Here is an 18,596-nt window from a genome sequence, read left to right on the forward strand (position 1 = left end):
AGATCGTGTAGCGTCGGCTGCGATCGGACTTAGCGTGAAACGGAGTGTATATATATATATTGGGCGTTTCAGCGAAGACTGACAGAAATTCCTACATTTAGTGTAATTGAGGTAGAAGGTAACTTTCTCGGGACCGCATTACTCGTAGTGGCGGATATTAGAAAATGCGCGGTACTTACTAATTAGGTCGCTATTTAATTAAAATTACTAATTAAAATTTTTGATTTGTAAAAACATACATATGGTTCCAATCAGAAACTTGCTGAGCGTCATTGAAAATCACTAAATCAGTAATTTGCGGAAATACTTTGAGCACGCAGGAAGTGTAGTAGCGCGTTAAAGTTTCCACTCGAGGAGCACGTACAAAGCTAGCGGTTGCGATAAGGCGCCCGCGCAAGTTTTCCGTCTGTTATCTAGTTCCAGTCTCGTACCTGCTGCACGAGTGGTGACTTTAGCACACTACTACGCTTCCCACTTGCTCAAAGTCCTTCTGAAAATGACTGATTTAGGGGTTTTCGATGGCGCTCAGCAAGTTTCTAATTGGAACCATGTCTATTTTCACTAATTAAAGAAAGTTAATCGGTAATCTTTAATGAATTAGAGATTTAATTAGTAATTATAGCACATTTTCTGACGTCCACCACCCCGAGTAATGTAGTCCCGGGAAAATTATTCTTTCACGTCCAATAGACTAATTGTAGGATTTTTTGTCAGTCTTCGCTGAAACACCCGGTGTATATAAAAGAAGATATGTCGTCCTGCAGCTGGTGGCACCTTGTCGCGCGCATAATGGCTCCGGGATGAGACCTTCGGGATTTCTATTTCGCCCCCAGCTGGATGCGACGGAGGACTTTGAAGAGAGGAAGGTGGTCCGCTCCAGGCTGCAGGAAGTGAAGGCCGTCAACCGAGGTGAGCACCGGAATAGAGTCCGACTCACCTGCGCTCTCTTCCATCCACTCCGCCTTCTCCCCGGCAGAGCACGGGTGGCGCATTTAGGGCCGGAACAATCAAATGAAAATAAAAAAAGAGAAAGACAGGCAAAACTGCGGAGATTCCTAATTTACAATGCCGACCTTAAAGTGAAGTTTAAACAAGCGGAAGTTAATTCCTGCACCAAACACGTGATTGAAAAACAAGGACAATATGATACTGTTCTTTCTTATTTTTTTTTTTTATCTGGAAATATTTTTTTTTCACCATAATGCCAAACTGATGCAGAAAAAACTCGCTATTTAACCTTCGAATCTTCTTTGTTGCGTTAGCGGAATCATCGTTAGTTTAACACATATTGCAATGTTCTTTTTATATAAAATTGAGTAGAATTTGAAGTTGTTTTGTTTGTAAATTAAACGATAGTAAAATTAACTCAGAAAGTACGTTTTTTTTATATTTGAGACGTGCATGTTTAGCCAGCTAAGAAAGTCAGGGACCGCACATAAAAAACAAATTAATGAAAATGTGTATCCCGATTTTCTTTTTTTTTTTTTTTCGTCTTTGAATTTTGGTTGTGTGGTCAGGGTAGTTTACTTTCACTTTCATTGTTTTGCGGTGTCGTTAGTGGTACTATACTTATTAGACTTGTTTAACTGGTTTCTGATGCTGTACAGTGCATCGATAGCCTTTTCATTACCGAATATTTATTGTCAACTGTTTCCGTTACATGAGCCCACAATCGATACAGTAGCTTTCTCAAGGTGAAGCCCACGCATTTCCGCGTTTTATGGTCCTTTCACTGAATTTTTTAGCAACAAGCATAATGCTGAAAACAAAAAGTAGGTATACTTGTCTTTTTCTCTACGAGACTTTAAATACGGTACGACGGTACATTAAAACTGAATCAATTTGTTCATAGTTCTAGTCAAGACAATCCAGCTTGTCCGAGCAAGATGTCAACGACCCTCGACCCCGGTGTTCGCTGTTCAGGTCGGAGCAGCTCTCGACTCAAATAAAATCACATTGTCTGCATGGTTTCTACATTTCTGCAGATTACGAGTTTACCTTTAGTCATTCCAGCATCAGCCTTATTAAAGTATACCTAATCTAGAAATGCTCACGCAGTAATTACATAACTTACGCTGCAACACCGAGCGTGATATTTTCCCTATATACGCATAGTTCACAATCAAAAGTAAAACAAAAGTTTACTCCAGGTTTAACGTAACAAAGAAGCCACCGGAAAAAAACGGATGTTTAGCCCCCTATACAAATGGCATTTGAATTACGCACTGACGCTCACAAAAAATGTGTCAGTGTACACTTAATGTACCTCATGTAGAGGTGGGAAATCGTTTGTATTTTCGTTGATTTCCGAGTTACGTTAAGTCGGAATACACGTTTTCTAATGATCAATTCTCCCGGCGGCTTTCGTAACAGTTTCGTACATAGTCCAGTGCTGGCTGCATTGCTGTATACATAGACAAATTAACTCTGGACTTTGTCGTTTGCCCGAATTGTTCGTTAGAAACGAGAAAACATCTAGAGTTACCAACAACTTAATTATAACGCAGGTGAGCACCTTAGTATCTCCCCCCTGCCAATAGGATCGCTCCATTAGTAGATAAGAACGACCAAAAAGCCATCAGGAGCAAGAAACTCCAACATAATAAACCAGGATCCGCAATTATTACGTTCAAAGTTACTGTATGTAAAGTAAATACTACGATGAAATAAATATTGTTTTTTTTTTCGCAGCTTCGCACGCTTATCATCCGGTCGGATTCGCACAACTTGTCAATACGTGATAAAAAAGAAAAGTCTGAAAGTCGTTGGTATTTTTGTGTGGTTCCAGCGAAGCGCGAGGCCCTGGTGCGGAACCGCGAGCAGGAGCGCGAGAATTCGATCAAGCAGCGGCAGCAGGAAGCGGCCGAGCACAAGCAGCGCACGCTGGCCATGTACGACAAGATGGCCAAGTCGGCGCCCGCCGGAGGGCCCAAGCACATGGACCTCAACATCCTCAGGGACGGTACGCTCCCTTCCACGCTCAGCACTCTGCTTCCGGAAACTCGAATATAAATAGGATTCACATACATATATATATATTTTTTTCAGGTTGGACACAGGGGGTTATGTAATTAGGCATGAACACGCAACAGCGGGGTTTTCACCTTTTAAATGCAACGCAATAAAAACATGAACACGTGACGTCATGTTATGACGTGCTATCATGAGGTCACGGGGTTAATTGACGTCAAATTCCGTGACGTCACGTGATATTATGACGTCAAGATACATCGGGATGTCACGTGACACGATTTCGTACCGTGACATTTTTCACGTAACACCATGACGTCACGTCACGTCACAGTCACGTGACCTCATACACGCACACAGCATGCGCCCAGCTTATTCGCAACACATTCTGCGCGTCTCTAGGCTTATGAAATAAATGATCGAGACATGCACATGAGGTTCTCTGTATATTCTAGTGGAAAGTGCCTGTGCAGTCGTTTCCAAGGTGAAGAAGGTTTACATAATTAAGTAACTTCCGTTTGGTGTGGATGGCAACCCGCGCCCTAAAGTCGGCGACCATGCCACCGAAAAACAAACAAAAAAACGCTTTCTTCTTGGTGTTTGATATTGAGACCTCCTCAAGACGGGCGGAGCGCTCTACGAATTGAGCTAACCAGGAATTACCTAACAGTGGAGCAAGCGGATGCTAACTGTTGCCACTATAGCGTTAATTGTACTCATCAGATGGATGTGCATCTGATGTTTAATCCCCAAAGTGTTATGTTTGGGCTAGTTGGTCGATGAGCCTCTTGTTTTAAAACAGCGCGACAGGACAAGGAAAAATAAAGACGAGACAAACGACAGCGCTGTCGTCTGTCTCGCTTTTACTTTTTTCTTGTCTTGTCGCGCTGTTTGAAACCAAGATGCTATGTTTAATTATTAGATTGTTCAGAGGGGGGGGGGGGGGGCAAAACTTTGACGGTCAAAACTAGCCTTAATTTGATAAATAAAGATAAATAAAAATTCAGATATCGCGCTTTCCCAACTTTAGCATGCAGTGTTCACATGCCACACGCTTGTAATGGTAACATAGTGGCCAGAATACCTTTTATGGAAGGTTTTATAGTAGTCTAGTCCTAGACCTTGTGTGCAACACGGCTACGAACGCGTGGGCTCACGCGAATAGAGCTAATTGGAAATCAAACACCAGCCTTCGATGCTTTCGGGGCACTTCATATAAGATACACAATTCCCGCACTTCCTCAATTCAATCCCCGTCCCTGCCCGTTTCGATCTGGATGACCACCGTAGCGGCGTGTGGTCGTATATTACTACTGCGTGGTGCACGTTAAAGACCCCAGGGTAGCGGTTGTACCGCACTCGCTAAATTGCTCATCTACAGCTGAGACACCAGGCGCTCACTGAGGGAGACTAACTTCCGGCTGTATAAACATATACACAACAATTTGCTTTGCTTCCTCAAGATTCAGAGTCACGAAAAGTGACAATGACAAACACACAAAAAGCCAACGTTGGCGACAAGTTCGTTTGCTGTGTCTACAGTAACGACATGTTCTAACATGCTCGCCACATTGCGAAGTCAGATGAGTCTGTGTCCCTCGTTGCCCCAGAGTTTGCTTCCCTCGTTGCCCCAGGCATGGAGAGCTCGGAGGACGACTCGTCGCGCAAGGTGGACCTGGTGGAAGACGCCATCAAGCAGCGGCAGATGGAGGCCGACCTGCGCAAGAAGCGCATCCTGGCCGCCTACGACGCCGCCGCCAAGTCCGGGCCCGCCGGAACCGTCAAGACCGTGGACTTCGACTCCTTCAAGAAGGCGGACGGTGAGTGCGTGCACGTGCTACGCCTCCCATGGCGTACCTCTCAAAAACTCAAACACATAAAAAATACAAAAAGGTGAGTTTTTTTTTTTTTTTTATATTTAGGAGCGACCGTTTTAATTTGTTTGGAGCACATTAAACAGTCGTTGCGGGAGTGAAGAACATAAAAAGGCAGTCACGAACATAAAAATACATTCCCTGCTGAATTTAGCGGAACAAATCCTTCGCTAATGGGGATGAAAATTAACAGGTGAAACATATAGCGAAAAAAATCAATTTCTCCGCAAATTTCAGCGGGAAAAATGAATCGGTGTCTAGGTCATACAACGTCAATATACCCGCTAAATTTAGCGTGGAAATCGGATGATGTTAATGACACATGACGTCAAGTTCCCCCGCTAAATTTAGCGGGGAAACTGAATGGTTGTATAGGTCACATGACGTCAAGTCGTGACGTCAATTTCTCCGCTAAATATAGCGGGAAAATGCACGGACGGTCGGACGGACAGACGGATTAATTTCTGGAGTTTAATGGTTCCCTTAAAAAGCACGTCATGCTTGAACAGAACATGTTAGTTGAGGACGTGTCTGATGCTGTCTGTGTCCCCCTGTGGCCTCCTTAATAACTCGGAAGTCTTCCTCCCTTCCTCAAGCCGGACAGTCCAACCTCGCGCCGTGAGTGTGCGAGTTGTGTCGGTTTTTGTTGTGTATGAAATAACTTAGAGGACTAAGATACATACTTCTACGTTCGTGCGAAACTCGTAAGTACTCTGTTACTGCGGCCTGCAGGAAAAAAATCAGGCCATTGACTGGTGATCTGATCACGCTTCGACTATACGAGTATAGTGCCTGGAACGCGTCTAAGTTCTCCCGCAACTGCTAGTGCGGGGAGGAGAAAACTAGCGCGTATTCTTCCACTGAACGCCAGGGATGCATTCCGTAAAGGACTAAACGAACGTCAGAAGGTTGCTCTATGAAGCATTTTTTTCCCGTGTTTTGTTAAGAATATATTTCGATGTTTTATTCCCTTTACTTACCACAGTATCTTGCAAATAAGGCATATATTTGCTGCCTATACATGCTAACAAGCTACGTGCAGCGTTATACAGCGTTGGAGCAAAAGCGCAACTACACTGATTTTTTTTTTTTTTTTTTTTTCTGGCACTTGCGCACGACTTATGAGAGGGAGTATCGAATTCACAGTTTTGCAGACCCCGGAAGCATTCCGTGATGCTCAAATGATCGTTTTCTTCTTCAAGTGGTTTCCTCTATCTCACCTGCGCACTTGCAGACACGCAACGTGCGTTCTCGTTCGTATAAGGAAAGAAGAAAGACCGCGAAAAGCTCGAGGTTTCTCCGAACCACCGACGTCATGGCATGCGCTTGGTGACGCAAGAAAAGCGCGATTAGCGAAATGTTTGGCGTGGTAGGACAAAGTTGAAACAATATTTTCACTATTTCTGTTGATAAGTATGGTGTAACAATAATGATAATAATACAAATTTCTGCTGTATTATGATTATACAAGTATGTATATCAATCAAACCGCCGCGCACAAAATTGAGTTTTACGATTAGCTCAGCAAGCGTTGAGGTTCAGTCTCGGACTTCATGGGATACGCCGCCGTGTCTTTTAATGGCGTCACTCCTCCTATTGTATACATTTCTTTAAGTTGTCGTCAGCAGACAGTTTTCTGGAAGCGTCTCGGCGTCCTCGCTCCTGTCTTTTATGTTCGTTATTTGTTGTCCCAAACGCTTTTAGCAGTTGGCCAAGTCCCGCTGTGGCACGTGACGCTCGCAACGTGACGATCGTGACGCGACACGACGAAATCTGTGCTTGCTGCCGTAAGAATGCAACTCTGCAACGCGGACCCGCTGTCTACTTCGAAACTTAGACCCAACCAGTTATTGAAGTATTGACTCATGTTTGTTTTTTTCCGTCCGCACAGTGTCTGGTTACGAGCCCCCCAAGCCCACTGGCGCCATCACGGGTAGCTCGACCTTCAGCGCCGCCGGTGGAGTGCCCAAGATCGTCAAAGGTCAGTCTGCGTATCCGCGCCGTCTCGGTCAACAGCGTGGGATCCACCCCGCGGCCGCTGCGCCTGTTGGCCTAGGGCCCTTGTTACATTGTGCAAACGAACAACATACACCCCTCGCGGGCACACGAAAGACATTGTCTTAGAAGCCCTTTTTACGCTTGAGCGTCACCAACGAACTACATAATTGCATTTTAGCGATCGCGCGATACTGCTTCACTGTAGTTCTGCGGAAGGTTTAGATTAGTCAGCTTCACTGGATGAATGAATATAACTAAACCCCTTGAATTGGGCGGCAGCTTGCGCCATCTAGTTATTGTTTTAATCTCTACCGATAATATAAAGGTTAAGGCAAAGTCGTTTAAGTATATCGTTTTCCTACGGCGCGATCGCCAAGCCTCTGGCCTTTCGAAATCACAGCGTCCGATGGCGAGGAGGCATGAGACCAGGTAACGTGTCCGCTGTGCAACGAGCGAGAGCGACGCGGTCTTCTGCGACGAACGCCTCGTCATTATGTTGACAGCGCAGTCAGAGCCGCTTTCTGGCTCAACCGATCAGCGGTCGTGAAGAAAGCACCTGATCATTCCGTCCGTACCAAAGCGCCTAAGCATCTATAAGCGCGCACAAACAAACAAACAAACACCAAACACACATAGACACACACATACGCGCACATACGCACACGCGCGGGAGTGGGCGCGGATTGTGCAGCCGAGTGATGACCTAGGCTTCCCGACAGTTCAGAATATCACCATTAATGACTCATTCGACTGAACGACGCTCAAGAAGCCAAGTTCTGCGTGGCTGTGCTTACAATGAAGTCTATTTATTATTCTTGCATGTATATTTCTCAAAGGTAGAGTACCCGTCGATGAAGGTAGAGCTGCTGGCCCACTCTCCGTTTCCTTCGCAGTGTACTATCACAATCAACATGAGCTAAAACAGCCAATCCGGCTATTTTTTTTTTTCTTCTGCGTCTCCGGTTCCCACAAGCTCTATTTCTTATTTTTCTCTCAAATTGTCAAATAGTCGGAGGCGCGGGACTTCAACTTGGCAGTCCGTTTCCGGTTCGAGCCACAGCTTTCCAAAAACTGGCAGCATACACCAAAGAAGCACGAAGGACTATTTCAGCCCATATTGAACGCGATAGCACATCGCTGTCAAGGCTATTGGTGTGAATGCGCACGTCCAAGCAAAGCGATAGATAAAGCCGCGCTCTTGCGCCAGTAGCTTTGAGAGTATAGAGCACAGTATGCACGAAACGATGTAATGAGCCATATATGTTCCTATCGTTGGCCTCAAAGTTCGGTTTGACTGTTTTGCAATATGTTACAGTTTCTGCCCATACTACATGAATATGTTGCGTTGGTGTTTTTATATATCCGTACCTCGTGCAATATCGCTTACCAAACAATACACCGCAAAAAAAAAAGTCTAAACTGAATGTTTACAATACTTTTTCCCATAGGTAACTGGAAATTCATGCACGAGAAGAGTGCAACATTTGAGAGTATGAAATTATTTCTTCGGCGTTCAAAATTATGTAATAATTTGATAAGTGAACCAGAATTATAGCTGGGCCGTAGACCCTCTGGTATTAACAAAAAAAAAAAAAAACACCCACCAAAAAACCTTAAAAGCCTCCGCCGGTGTAAAAAAAAATACAAAATGGGTAAAAAAACACAGATAAACAACAGTTAATGTCAAAAATACAAAATCGCTTAATTATTAAAAACCGACTTTATGAAAATATTTGCTACATCTAGGGCTGTTGTTGTCAAAACAAAAACGAAAACCAAAATTCTAGAAATGTTTGTCACATCTAGGACTGTTTTTGTGGAAACATTCGATTGAAACAGTTTCTTTTTTTTTTTAGATTTCTTCCACGGCTAATTACCATTTCTAGCTTCCGTCTGAAACAAATAAAAAAAATACACAAATATAAAAAAAATTACTAAGCACCAAAAATCATTTGCCGCTTCTTTTTATAAATAAAACCGAAAAATCGACGGCCTAATTGTAACACTCCAAATAATTTCAACATCAAATTAAGACATAATAAACGCCCGCTGGTGGAATTTTGAAATAAAGCAACAAAAAAAGCAAACGCAATAAAGCAATAAAGCATAAAGCGTGGGTATGATTCACAAAAGTTCTACATCGCCGTGCAGAACACGATTGAACTCGATTTTCCCGACGTGAGAGTATTTTGTGATGCTCTTCGCACTTTAATGAATGAAGGTCACGTTTCATCGCGCTTTGAATTGTAAGCGTTTTTATATAGTTAATGCATTTAAAACTCTCAGATTATAAACTTATAGGGTGACTCGAACACTCAAATGCAAATGCACATTTGTGCAGACGTGAGCGGTAGGGTCCTTTATCAACAATTATAGCTCACCTTGCCGACCATCTCAACTGCAGCTTTAAAAACTAAATTTGCGTTTGAAAGAAATAGTAATCGCGAATAAAAAATACTCGGAAATATATACGAACAAAAAACAAATTAAACCAACTAATCATGGCCATTCAAGATGTTAAACCAGTCCTTATCTTCGAAAGGTCCAAAAATTTCCCCAATTTGAAGAAAAAAAATTGATGTTGCAGAATAATGCACAATAAATGGACTCCCGTACCATTGACATTAATTTCTCCTAAAGTAATGTCATGCGTCCTTGTCATGTGTGTTTCTAATGTGTTTACAGTACTGAGACTAAGCAACTCTTTCGAGCAGGGGTTTTGTAAGCGAAGTGAAAGATAAAAAAAAATAATTTCAACAGCCCGTCTAACTATGGTGACATTGTCTACGCCGAACATTTAGGCACCTTGTTTTAGCTGTAAAGACCAACAAAAAAAGAAAAGAAAACGCAATATGGCAAAGACATTTTAGAGCTGGTGCATTGAACTCCGTTGTAAACGATACGTTTTTATAGATGAAAATTGTTCCACAGGGACATCCGCAGAGCAAAACGCACAGTGTAAAAAATCGTGACGTCATCACTACGTGTCAGTGACGTCATCACAACAGCCTATCTGTACAATGCCCTAGGCGTCCAAGTGGATTCAATGAACGACATATTTGTGCCCGTTTTTCGCGCTGTCTGCCACAACCGAGAATCTTGACAGCGTAAAATGCACTTAGCAGGAGCGTTAGGAATGCTCGTTGTTAACACGTGCTCAGCGGCGACGCAATCGGCTATGGCGGCCACTTTATTGCCAAACCATCCAAGCACCAAAAAGAATGTTGGAACTAACACAGTCTGAAACGTGGGCCTTAGATATACAAAATCGCCTTAGACACACTCGTCACTCGCCTTAGATATACAAAAAATTTGAAGTAAATTACTAGAAGCAATATGCTTTGACGAACTCACGCGCAAAGTGTTATTTGTTTTAGGTGGTAGCTTTAGAAAACTTCCTGCTGCAGCCGCAAGAACGTGCAGAGCGTGTAACCATACTCTTAGCATGCTCCTTGGTGTTTGGCTAATACGGGAAAAGGTATATAGGGCATATTAGAGAGTTTGAGTAGACCGCAAGGAAGAGCGGGCCTAGCGGGCACGTCCTCACTCTATGCTTCGAAGTGACGGCATGAGCTCCCGCTAGTAGAGCGTAGCTCTAGAAGACGGCCTCCTAAACGTCTCTAGTGTGCCGTAGTTGTGCCGTGGGCGAAATACGGTGTAGAACATCCGCATTTCTTAAAAAGGTTGCCTTAAAAGCAAGGTAATTAGGTATAAGCAGTCCCACCAAACCGAACAAAACAGTCTACAAATAATGGCGTCTTAATTAACTAAGAAAAAATGTATCAAACAAATCGAAAATTGAGAAAATAAACAAAAGTAGTTTTCCGGTACGAAAATTCTCCGGATGCCTCCAATGCCCACAAAAAAGTACTGAATATTTTCTTTCAACAGAAACAGAAACTATACAAAAACGACACCAATTTCAGACATCATATCATTATTCGGAATGTAAGTGAGCAACATTTAATAGTTTGAAGTAGTCATTCACAGCTAATGTTGTGGGCAAGTCTCCAACATTTTGTTTTCACGAAGATGTCTATGAATGCGAAGCGCCACTCGACAAGCACCGCTGCAAACCAATCCCAAAGTTACGAACGTAGATTATGACACAGGGCTGTTCGGCACTAAGTTGCGATTGATTATGGTAACGCACACAAAAATATATCAAAATATTTACGATAAAAAAAAACGAGTACCAATGAGTGAGAAAATAATAAAATAGCAAATTGGGTATGAGAGTTAGGCACTACGTGCTTCGAAATGTCGTAGGAAAGGGGCACTTGCAGGTGAGGCTCCGATTGTTCGATGGGGTGGGCGGGAGATCCTCGTCGGTCCTTGTAGCGTTCGCAGAGCCCCAGCCCTTCCCAGCGTGGCATGTTCCCGTGGCGCGCATGCAGTGTTCCCGCATGGTTGTCCGCGCGCTCTCCGCCCTGCTCCTCTTTCTCTTCCGTCGTGCCTCACCCTGCCGTGTTTCCTCGAGGCCGCTGGACATTCGGAGGAGAGCGCTCTCAAATGTTTACATTTGACGCTTAAGGTACCGTTTGGCTCTTGTTGAGAACGAGGCAATCTGTGTTTCATCAAAGTTCAAACCAAACTTGCCAATCACATAAAAAAGCTGACCACATTAAAAAAAAAAAAAAAAAACTTATACAGGGTGTTGCTTTGAATCTTAGCGCGATAAAACGAGTCGGAAAACTTTACGCCTGTAGATTGAAAGCTCAAATTTTAATCGAGTGTGCATTTAGGTGGTGGAATTTACATGATGAAATTTCAAGGAGTAGCTCCTTTACTACAAAAAACGAGACCAAGAAACTTGACAGATGTGTTCGCAAACAACCCAGCTAGCGATGGCTGTAACTTGCGTCGCCGTCTGCTGATAGACGCAGTGAGTAGACAAAAAAGTACTTCGTCTGTTCGCGGCGTTCATCGGAAAGTTGCGCCAAAAAATTACACTCATCGCTAACTCGGTCAAACACCTCCGCCGCTGACCCTGGCAAGTTTGTTGGTCTCACTTTTACAGAAAGGGATTTTAGACGCCTTGATATTTCACCAGTTAAAATGCATCATCCGATTGCACACTCAATGAAAGTTAGAACTTTCTTCATGTTTAGGAGCCAATTTATCCGGCTCGTTTTACAGCGCAAAAATCTATCAGAGACATCCTATAGATGCTGGATATTTTCGCGTCAATGTCGTCACCGATGACGTGCTCTCAAGGTACACTTCTTGCCGGTTCATTCTGCGTTCTTGATTGTGTTCGCTGTTCCTCCCCTCTTGGTGTCCAGCGCGCCTCTGGGTTGTCACGTCCGAACTTGCACGTTGCGGACAGTCATTTCTGTTTAGCGAGAGTGAGTGAGAGAGAGAAAGCGTGTGGCGAAGCGGAGTGCCGCTAACGGCGGATGGTGTGGGCGGGGCCAGTGCCGACCACGCCTCCCGGCACGCCGGTGGGCGCGGTGCCCCGCCAGATGTCCCTGGGCGACGAGGAGCCTGAGATGGACGCCATGGAGAGGGGCATCCGCGCCCGGCAGCGGGAGGCCGAAGAGCGCAAGCGCCGCATCTTGGCCGCCTACGCGACTGTCGCCAAGACTCAAGGCGCCGGCCCCAAGACCGTCTGCCTGGAGGAGTACACCAACCTCGCCGGTGGGTTTCGAGCTTTACTACGCTACTACTCTAAACGAAATTATGAGGATGTTAGAGCGCGACACTGTTAGCTGAAACACAACGTCGGCCCCCCTTTTCCCACTTCAAAAGTGTGCTGGTGGGCATCGAATTGCATCGCTTAGGTTGGTGCCCATAATGGGCACTTTGCCCAACATTAGTAGGTTTTGATGGCACCTCTTTGATTCTCAGAAAAAGAAAAAATCATGTACGATCGCTTGCTTGCGCTAACATTGTCATGCAGTCTGATCTGAATCCATAGCAAATGCTTGTGCGAATTTATGATAAATAAACAATAAATTGAAAACATAAAGCTTCATATCATGAACAACCCAGAGCTTGAGCAAACGTAGTCTCGATAAGACGAGAGCTTGTTATGATTAGACTTAAGGTTGTCTCTGGTAGACCAAAGGTTGTCTTCGTTATATTTAGGGTTCCGCGTTTTCGGTTTTAATTTTTTTTTTTCAAAATTCGGCGTACTTTTTTCGGTGTTTATTTTAAAATTCGATTTTCGGTTTTTTTCGGTGTATATTTATTCCCAAAAAAAGTTTACCGTTTTTTTTCGGTGAATTTGAAAGAAACACAATCGGACACCGGATCGGAGGATCCTTGTAGCTGTGATATTTTCAAAGAGTCGTCTTCGCTACAACTTCTGTCTGGACACACCTCAAAATCGCGGAATTGGCGGGCATAATCTTCAGCGCGCTTCTTTTTCCTTCCCATTCTGACGACGTGACCGTCTGAGGTAATGACCGTACAATGACCAGCGGAATGGCAGAAATAAAATAAAATCCGTTCTATTTATGTTTTCAACCACAGGGAAGTTTGAGAGAGGGTCATATCCCGCGAAGGCCAAACCAAAACCTCTTTTGTTGCATGTTGAACCTTGGAAGAGGGCTTCACAGAATGTCGAACCTTGCAAAGCCATCCCTCTCTCTCTCTCCCCCCTCCCCCACCGTACTTTTATCCCGAAAACGCCGAACCTACAAACTGACCTTTTTCGGTTAAAACCGAATTTCCGAAAATGAATTTGGCGTACTTTTATCGGTTTTTAGCGGTTTAAACCGAAAACTCCGAACCCTAGTTATATTTAAACTTACCTCTTTTAACCTCACGGGGAAATTTATTGACGCGGGTCCACTAGGGTCAGCGGCACTCGGGGCGGTAGCTCGCCTCGACGACTCCCCCCCCTCCCCCCCCCCCCCCCCGTGGCTTGCCGCAGCACCCCCCTAAACGCCGCACCCGGGGCGGTCCGCCGCCCCCCCCCCCCCCCTCCCCCTCAGGTCGAATATTTGTATGTACTGTGAGATTTGACCCTTCACGCGCACTAACGTGAAGAAAATAAACACACTCCGATTTAGCTGATCACGGTAAAGGCTACGAGTTTGACGTCTAGGGAGGTGTGAATCAAAGTGGCGGTGTGGCCGACTCGGATCATGACCAATTTACCCGCGTCAGGGCAGCGCTAGTTTGTTTCCGTATTTTCTTAATATTTTTTTACGCTCTTCGCATTTTATCTCTCTTGGAAAGCGCTGATGTAGCGCGCCAGTTTGTGTGGAGAAAGTAGATTTTAAAACTAAATACCGCTGCTCTCCTTTTCAACTCTCTTTTTCTGTCTTATGACAGTAAGAAAATCGGACATGGCTCATAAGTACAAAAAGAGAAACAAGCAAGCGCCATCAACGTTGATAATTGTTTTACTGATTTTTACGCTAAAAGTGTCGAAAAAAGTAACTCTTAAAATATACCTTAATATTAAACTCAGAAGTGTATCGCTACTTATTTTTCCCTCAAGTTTCTAATTACAAAAAATGTTATTAAATTTCGCAAAAAAAAAAAAGCTTGGTTTCTTACAAACATTACACGGAGCCAGCTTCCGATTAATTCACGTGGTGTCTGGATTGTCTTTTGTTGTTTCACGGTTAGTTTTTGTCACGTACACGACTTTGGTAGACGTAAGAATGTTCCCCCCTTTATGGTTCAGGAATTAACTAAAAATATTACCAGGGAACTTTCTTGTCACCAGTGTTTAAAAAGTCCAGTTGCACTTTCCAATTGGCCTGGCGGAGAGGAACTTAAAAATTTGCTCTTAAGCGAATTAAAAAATCTATAGTACCATCGGTGAAGCCGATGGTACCATCAATTGGTGCTATCAGTACAGAGCTGTACAGCGGCGTAGAGTTTCCATTTTCCCGGGGGGGGCAGACCCGGAATGTGGCTCAAAAAAAAGAAGGGGGGGGAGGCTGCGGGGGGGGGGGGGGGGGAAGAGGAGGAGAAGGTCCTTGTTTTATTTGTTCCGTGGGTTCTCCCCATAAGGGTCACCTGCAGCAGTCGGAGCCTTTACCGAGCATTTTGGTAAACCCGAGACTGGAGAAAAAGGGACAAGGACATAAACAAACGGACACGGACATTGTGACAGCTAACTACCTGATGTCCCCAAATAAGACGCTCCGCAAAAGAATGACGCGGAAACTTCAGCGGTTTGACGCATCCAGTAGAAATTTCTCTGAATACGTGTTTTACTGGCCACATTTATGCATACATATTGCAAGACTAAACTACCAGTACAAAAAAGCGAATCTTTTTTTTTTCTGCAGGGGTAGTTTTACACAGGATACCGAACGAACTGTCACGTTCTTAGCCGAGTCGGAACTGGGCGAGTCGACTTCCTATGAGAACGGCTTACGTTTCAAGAATGTCAATGGGTTCTGAGTTTAGGTTTCCATTTGCGGTGTTCGTGTCGGCTCACGGTTTAAGTTTCAATTGAACTTCGCTTGGCCCCGCTCGTTATTCGGGGACTCCAATCACGATCCTTCAGTTGCTTCCGTCTCTTTGTCAAATAAGCCTCAACCCAGGGAGTTAATATAAAATAGTTTCCACAGGTAATAAGCTCCGGTGACCTTGCCTCAAAGGAAGTGATCAAGCACTTGCTATTCTACTGACTGTTTGCGGCGTATATGTATGAATGCCTTCCCTGGGAATGTTCGTGAAGCCTATTCAGAATAAAACGGAAAAGGGGAGCGGATTGTGCCGCCTAGCGTCGCACTGTCCATACAAACGTTTTAAAAATGACAAAAGGAACACGTATCGGGCATGATGATTATTCTTTCCCCAAAGTTGGCCTTCGTAAAGACTCCGAAGGCCCAATCGCTCTCTTCCCCACAGGCTTTTGTTTCAAAGCAGTGTCCCTTTGTTTTTGTTGTGTTTTGCGATGCTGTTATTTGGCTTCTGGTGTGTATTTTGTTGTCATGTTTTGTTTATTTTGTTAACACATGCAGCAGGGGAGAGTGGGGTAATGGTGGCACAAGAAGCTTTAATTATACGACTGACTTCAATTTTAAGAGGGCCAAAAATAATTCTCAGACGGTAGCAAAGACCATTTGATACCACTATACCTTGTGCGAAGCTGGGGTTACAAATTTTTCCGCAAAAAGTTGTTTTCTGGACGAGTATTCGAGTCGCTGTTCGGTGACAAGACTGGTAGTAAAGCCCTTCACTGACCAATCAAAAATGTGTACAATATTTTCTTGGCCGAAAGGGCATTCATTTGTAGACGCGCAAGAAATTAAAATTTTTTTCTTGGCGAGCAGGTCTGCAGAATCAGTCACTGACTCACTGTGTCGGGGATGCTTCCTATTCTCAGAAACATTTTTGTTGTCTAAAAACCGACAGAGATGTCGCGACGCTTTCAAGACTTTTTTTAGCCTGTCATAGCTGAAGCGGGCACTTCAGCTGTTCATTCAGACAACATATTCCGCGCATCTAACTCCGTCTGAGGGGAATTTTCCACTGAATGTCTGACCTGTCACTGTCCCGAGATCCACCATTTAAAAGCCTGAAGGGAAATAAGAAGCGGGAATAAACAGGCCCCTGTGAAATAGCTGCCAGTCAGGACGGCCAACAGTCCATTGTCGATGGGCGCAGACCCAAGCCAAGCTCTTTAAAAAAAATCCCGGGCCGGGGCCGGGGGGGGCTCTGCCCCCCCGTGAAGCCGTCCGGGGGGGGGCACGAGCCCCACTGCCCCCCCGTAGTTGGCGCTTATGGAGCTGTACAATAATTACTTTAGTTAGAACAGCCAGGGATTGGCACGTATTAGGTGTAAGAATGTTGTGTGCTTGAAATGAAGGGAAAATAGTTTATTATTGTTCTCATCCCGCAATAATGCTGCAAAGACGATGCGGGACTTAAATAAAAAAAAAAATTGCAGTGGCTTAGCTTGGCTATGCCAGGATATACGTAGCGTGAGCTTATGCGCACAAAATGAGACGCGCTACCAAGCGGCTCCGGTGCAGCGTCAGACTTGGCTACTGCGCAACGGAGGCGCACAGCTGGGCACGCGATGGCGCCAGTGCGTCTGCCGCGGCTATGACGTCACTCCTCTAAAATGCGCAGACCGGCGACGCGCGCGCGGTGTCGGCGGAGAGCGCGGCGGCGGCGGCTCCGGCGCGCCAGCTGTGCGCCGTGTTACGTCACTGCTCTTCGCGCACGCGCAGACCGGCGAGGCGCGCGCGGCGGCGGCGGCGTCTGCACGCTAGCTGTGCGCCGTGTGACGTCACTGCTTCTCGCGCTTGCGCAGCACGGCTCTTTGAAAGCCACACGAAACTGCTCAACCTCGGCCAGTATAGCTCACGCTACAGAAAACTTTGATTTCATCTTATTGCCTAAAGTTACATGGGAACCGATGTATGCACTCGATTGGAAGTATTCAATTCTTCTGTAGAGGGTGCTTCCCCGCAGACCGACAATTAATGAGGAGAAGCTTGCACACCACGCAGCGAACGTCGATTCCAAAACTTGTAACCTTTTCCATTTTGCCTTTTCTCTTTCTTTTTCCGTCTCTCTCCATCTACGACGACCACGACTGCTCGTCGGCGTATACACAGTCCCCGAAGACGTGACCTTCGAGAACCCGTACAGCTGCACGACGGGCTTCAAGGGTGGCATCGCGTCCGCCAAGCCCCAGCAGCGGGCTGGGGCCCGATAACCGTGGTGGCCGCCACGACCAGTGCCCAGCCCGTCGCTTAGTCCGCCGTCAGAATCGTGCGGAGAAAGAACTGTGCGGAGTTTAGAAGAACTACGAAACTTACGGCGGTTACCTGACCGGTGGACGATCTCAGCCGTCAAAGTTTAAAAAGGCGGTGCGGCGAACGGGCGTGTTCACAGCTGACGAGACGGATTGGAACACGTGCCTTTTGATGTTAAGTTTGACGAGTTTACGAATAAATCGAACGGCAGGATAGAAAGGAGATTTGTTAATATATACGAGCTCGAGCGAATTTTATTTTTGTTGAAAGTAGAAAAAAATAAAGGTTATTTTGATCGGTGCAAAATTGACGCTGCCCTTTGGTGCTTTTGTTGCTTTTTGCAATCAATAGCTTCGTTCAATTTAACTGCACCCGATGCAGCAGAGAAGAAAAGCGTAGAGCAGTGTACTTACGGTCGTATCTCAATGTACATACCGGAAGTAGACTGCCCTTCACTTTTCTGCACCGGTGCAGAAGTGCAGGTAAATCGAACGAAGTCAATCTTTCGGCGGATATTCAAATTGCAGCTCACAACCATTCAGTGCGGTGACGAATATCACCCAATTCTACACAAGTCTGGGGTAAAGCACACGCCGTGAGCATTGTAATCTTAAGCGTGTATCTGCGATGGTCATTGCTTATCTAAACTGGTGCCAGAACACGCGAAATGTTCTGCCAGCGGATTGAACCAACACCATCTATACTCCGTTTCCCCTTAGGTTGTATCGCAGACAAGGCTAGAAGCGCGAGCTCATAGCGTTTGCAGCTGCCCTTAATGCACGAGAGCTTGTGCTGCCGAGATGTGTCCTAGACCAAGGAGCTCGCGCTTATAGCCTTTCCTGCGGTACATCATAAGGTGAAACAGAGTATAGAATGATCGAAGTTTGCCCACCAGTGTTTCCACGTTATCACAGTGAGATCGAGGGCAGACACTGATTGGACTCGAGTCTCGCGTTAGCGTTCGGCTGGGACTTGTGTCTAATCAACGCGTCGAAGGAGGCTCGGCGTGGGACTCGGGCCCAATGGACCTTTTCCGAGAAGCGTTCTGCGCACGCGCGAGCGCCCGATGCCA

At 45.2% G+C, this 18,596-nt stretch overlaps 1 protein-coding gene across 1 annotated transcript in view; it reads left to right on the top strand.

The window, feature by feature from the left end:
* LOC8041342 (smoothelin) overlaps nucleotides 1–18,596 on the top strand; it is a 37,539-nt gene that overhangs the window by 2,302 nt on the left and 16,641 nt on the right. The window contains exons 2-5 of the mRNA XM_029976481.4: nucleotides 834–909; nucleotides 2,789–2,962; nucleotides 4,605–4,790; nucleotides 6,736–6,825. Coding sequence (XP_029832341.1) covers nucleotides 834–909; nucleotides 2,789–2,962; nucleotides 4,605–4,790; nucleotides 6,736–6,825 — 526 coding nt within the window. The remainder of the gene's footprint in view (nucleotides 1–833; nucleotides 910–2,788; nucleotides 2,963–4,604; nucleotides 4,791–6,735; nucleotides 6,826–18,596) is intronic.

Source organism: Ixodes scapularis, unplaced genomic scaffold (assembly GCF_016920785.2).
Source record: "Ixodes scapularis isolate PalLabHiFi unplaced genomic scaffold, ASM1692078v2 PGA_scaffold1__304_contigs__length_218370807, whole genome shotgun sequence".
NCBI classification, from domain to species: domain Eukaryota; kingdom Metazoa; phylum Arthropoda; class Arachnida; order Ixodida; family Ixodidae; genus Ixodes; species Ixodes scapularis.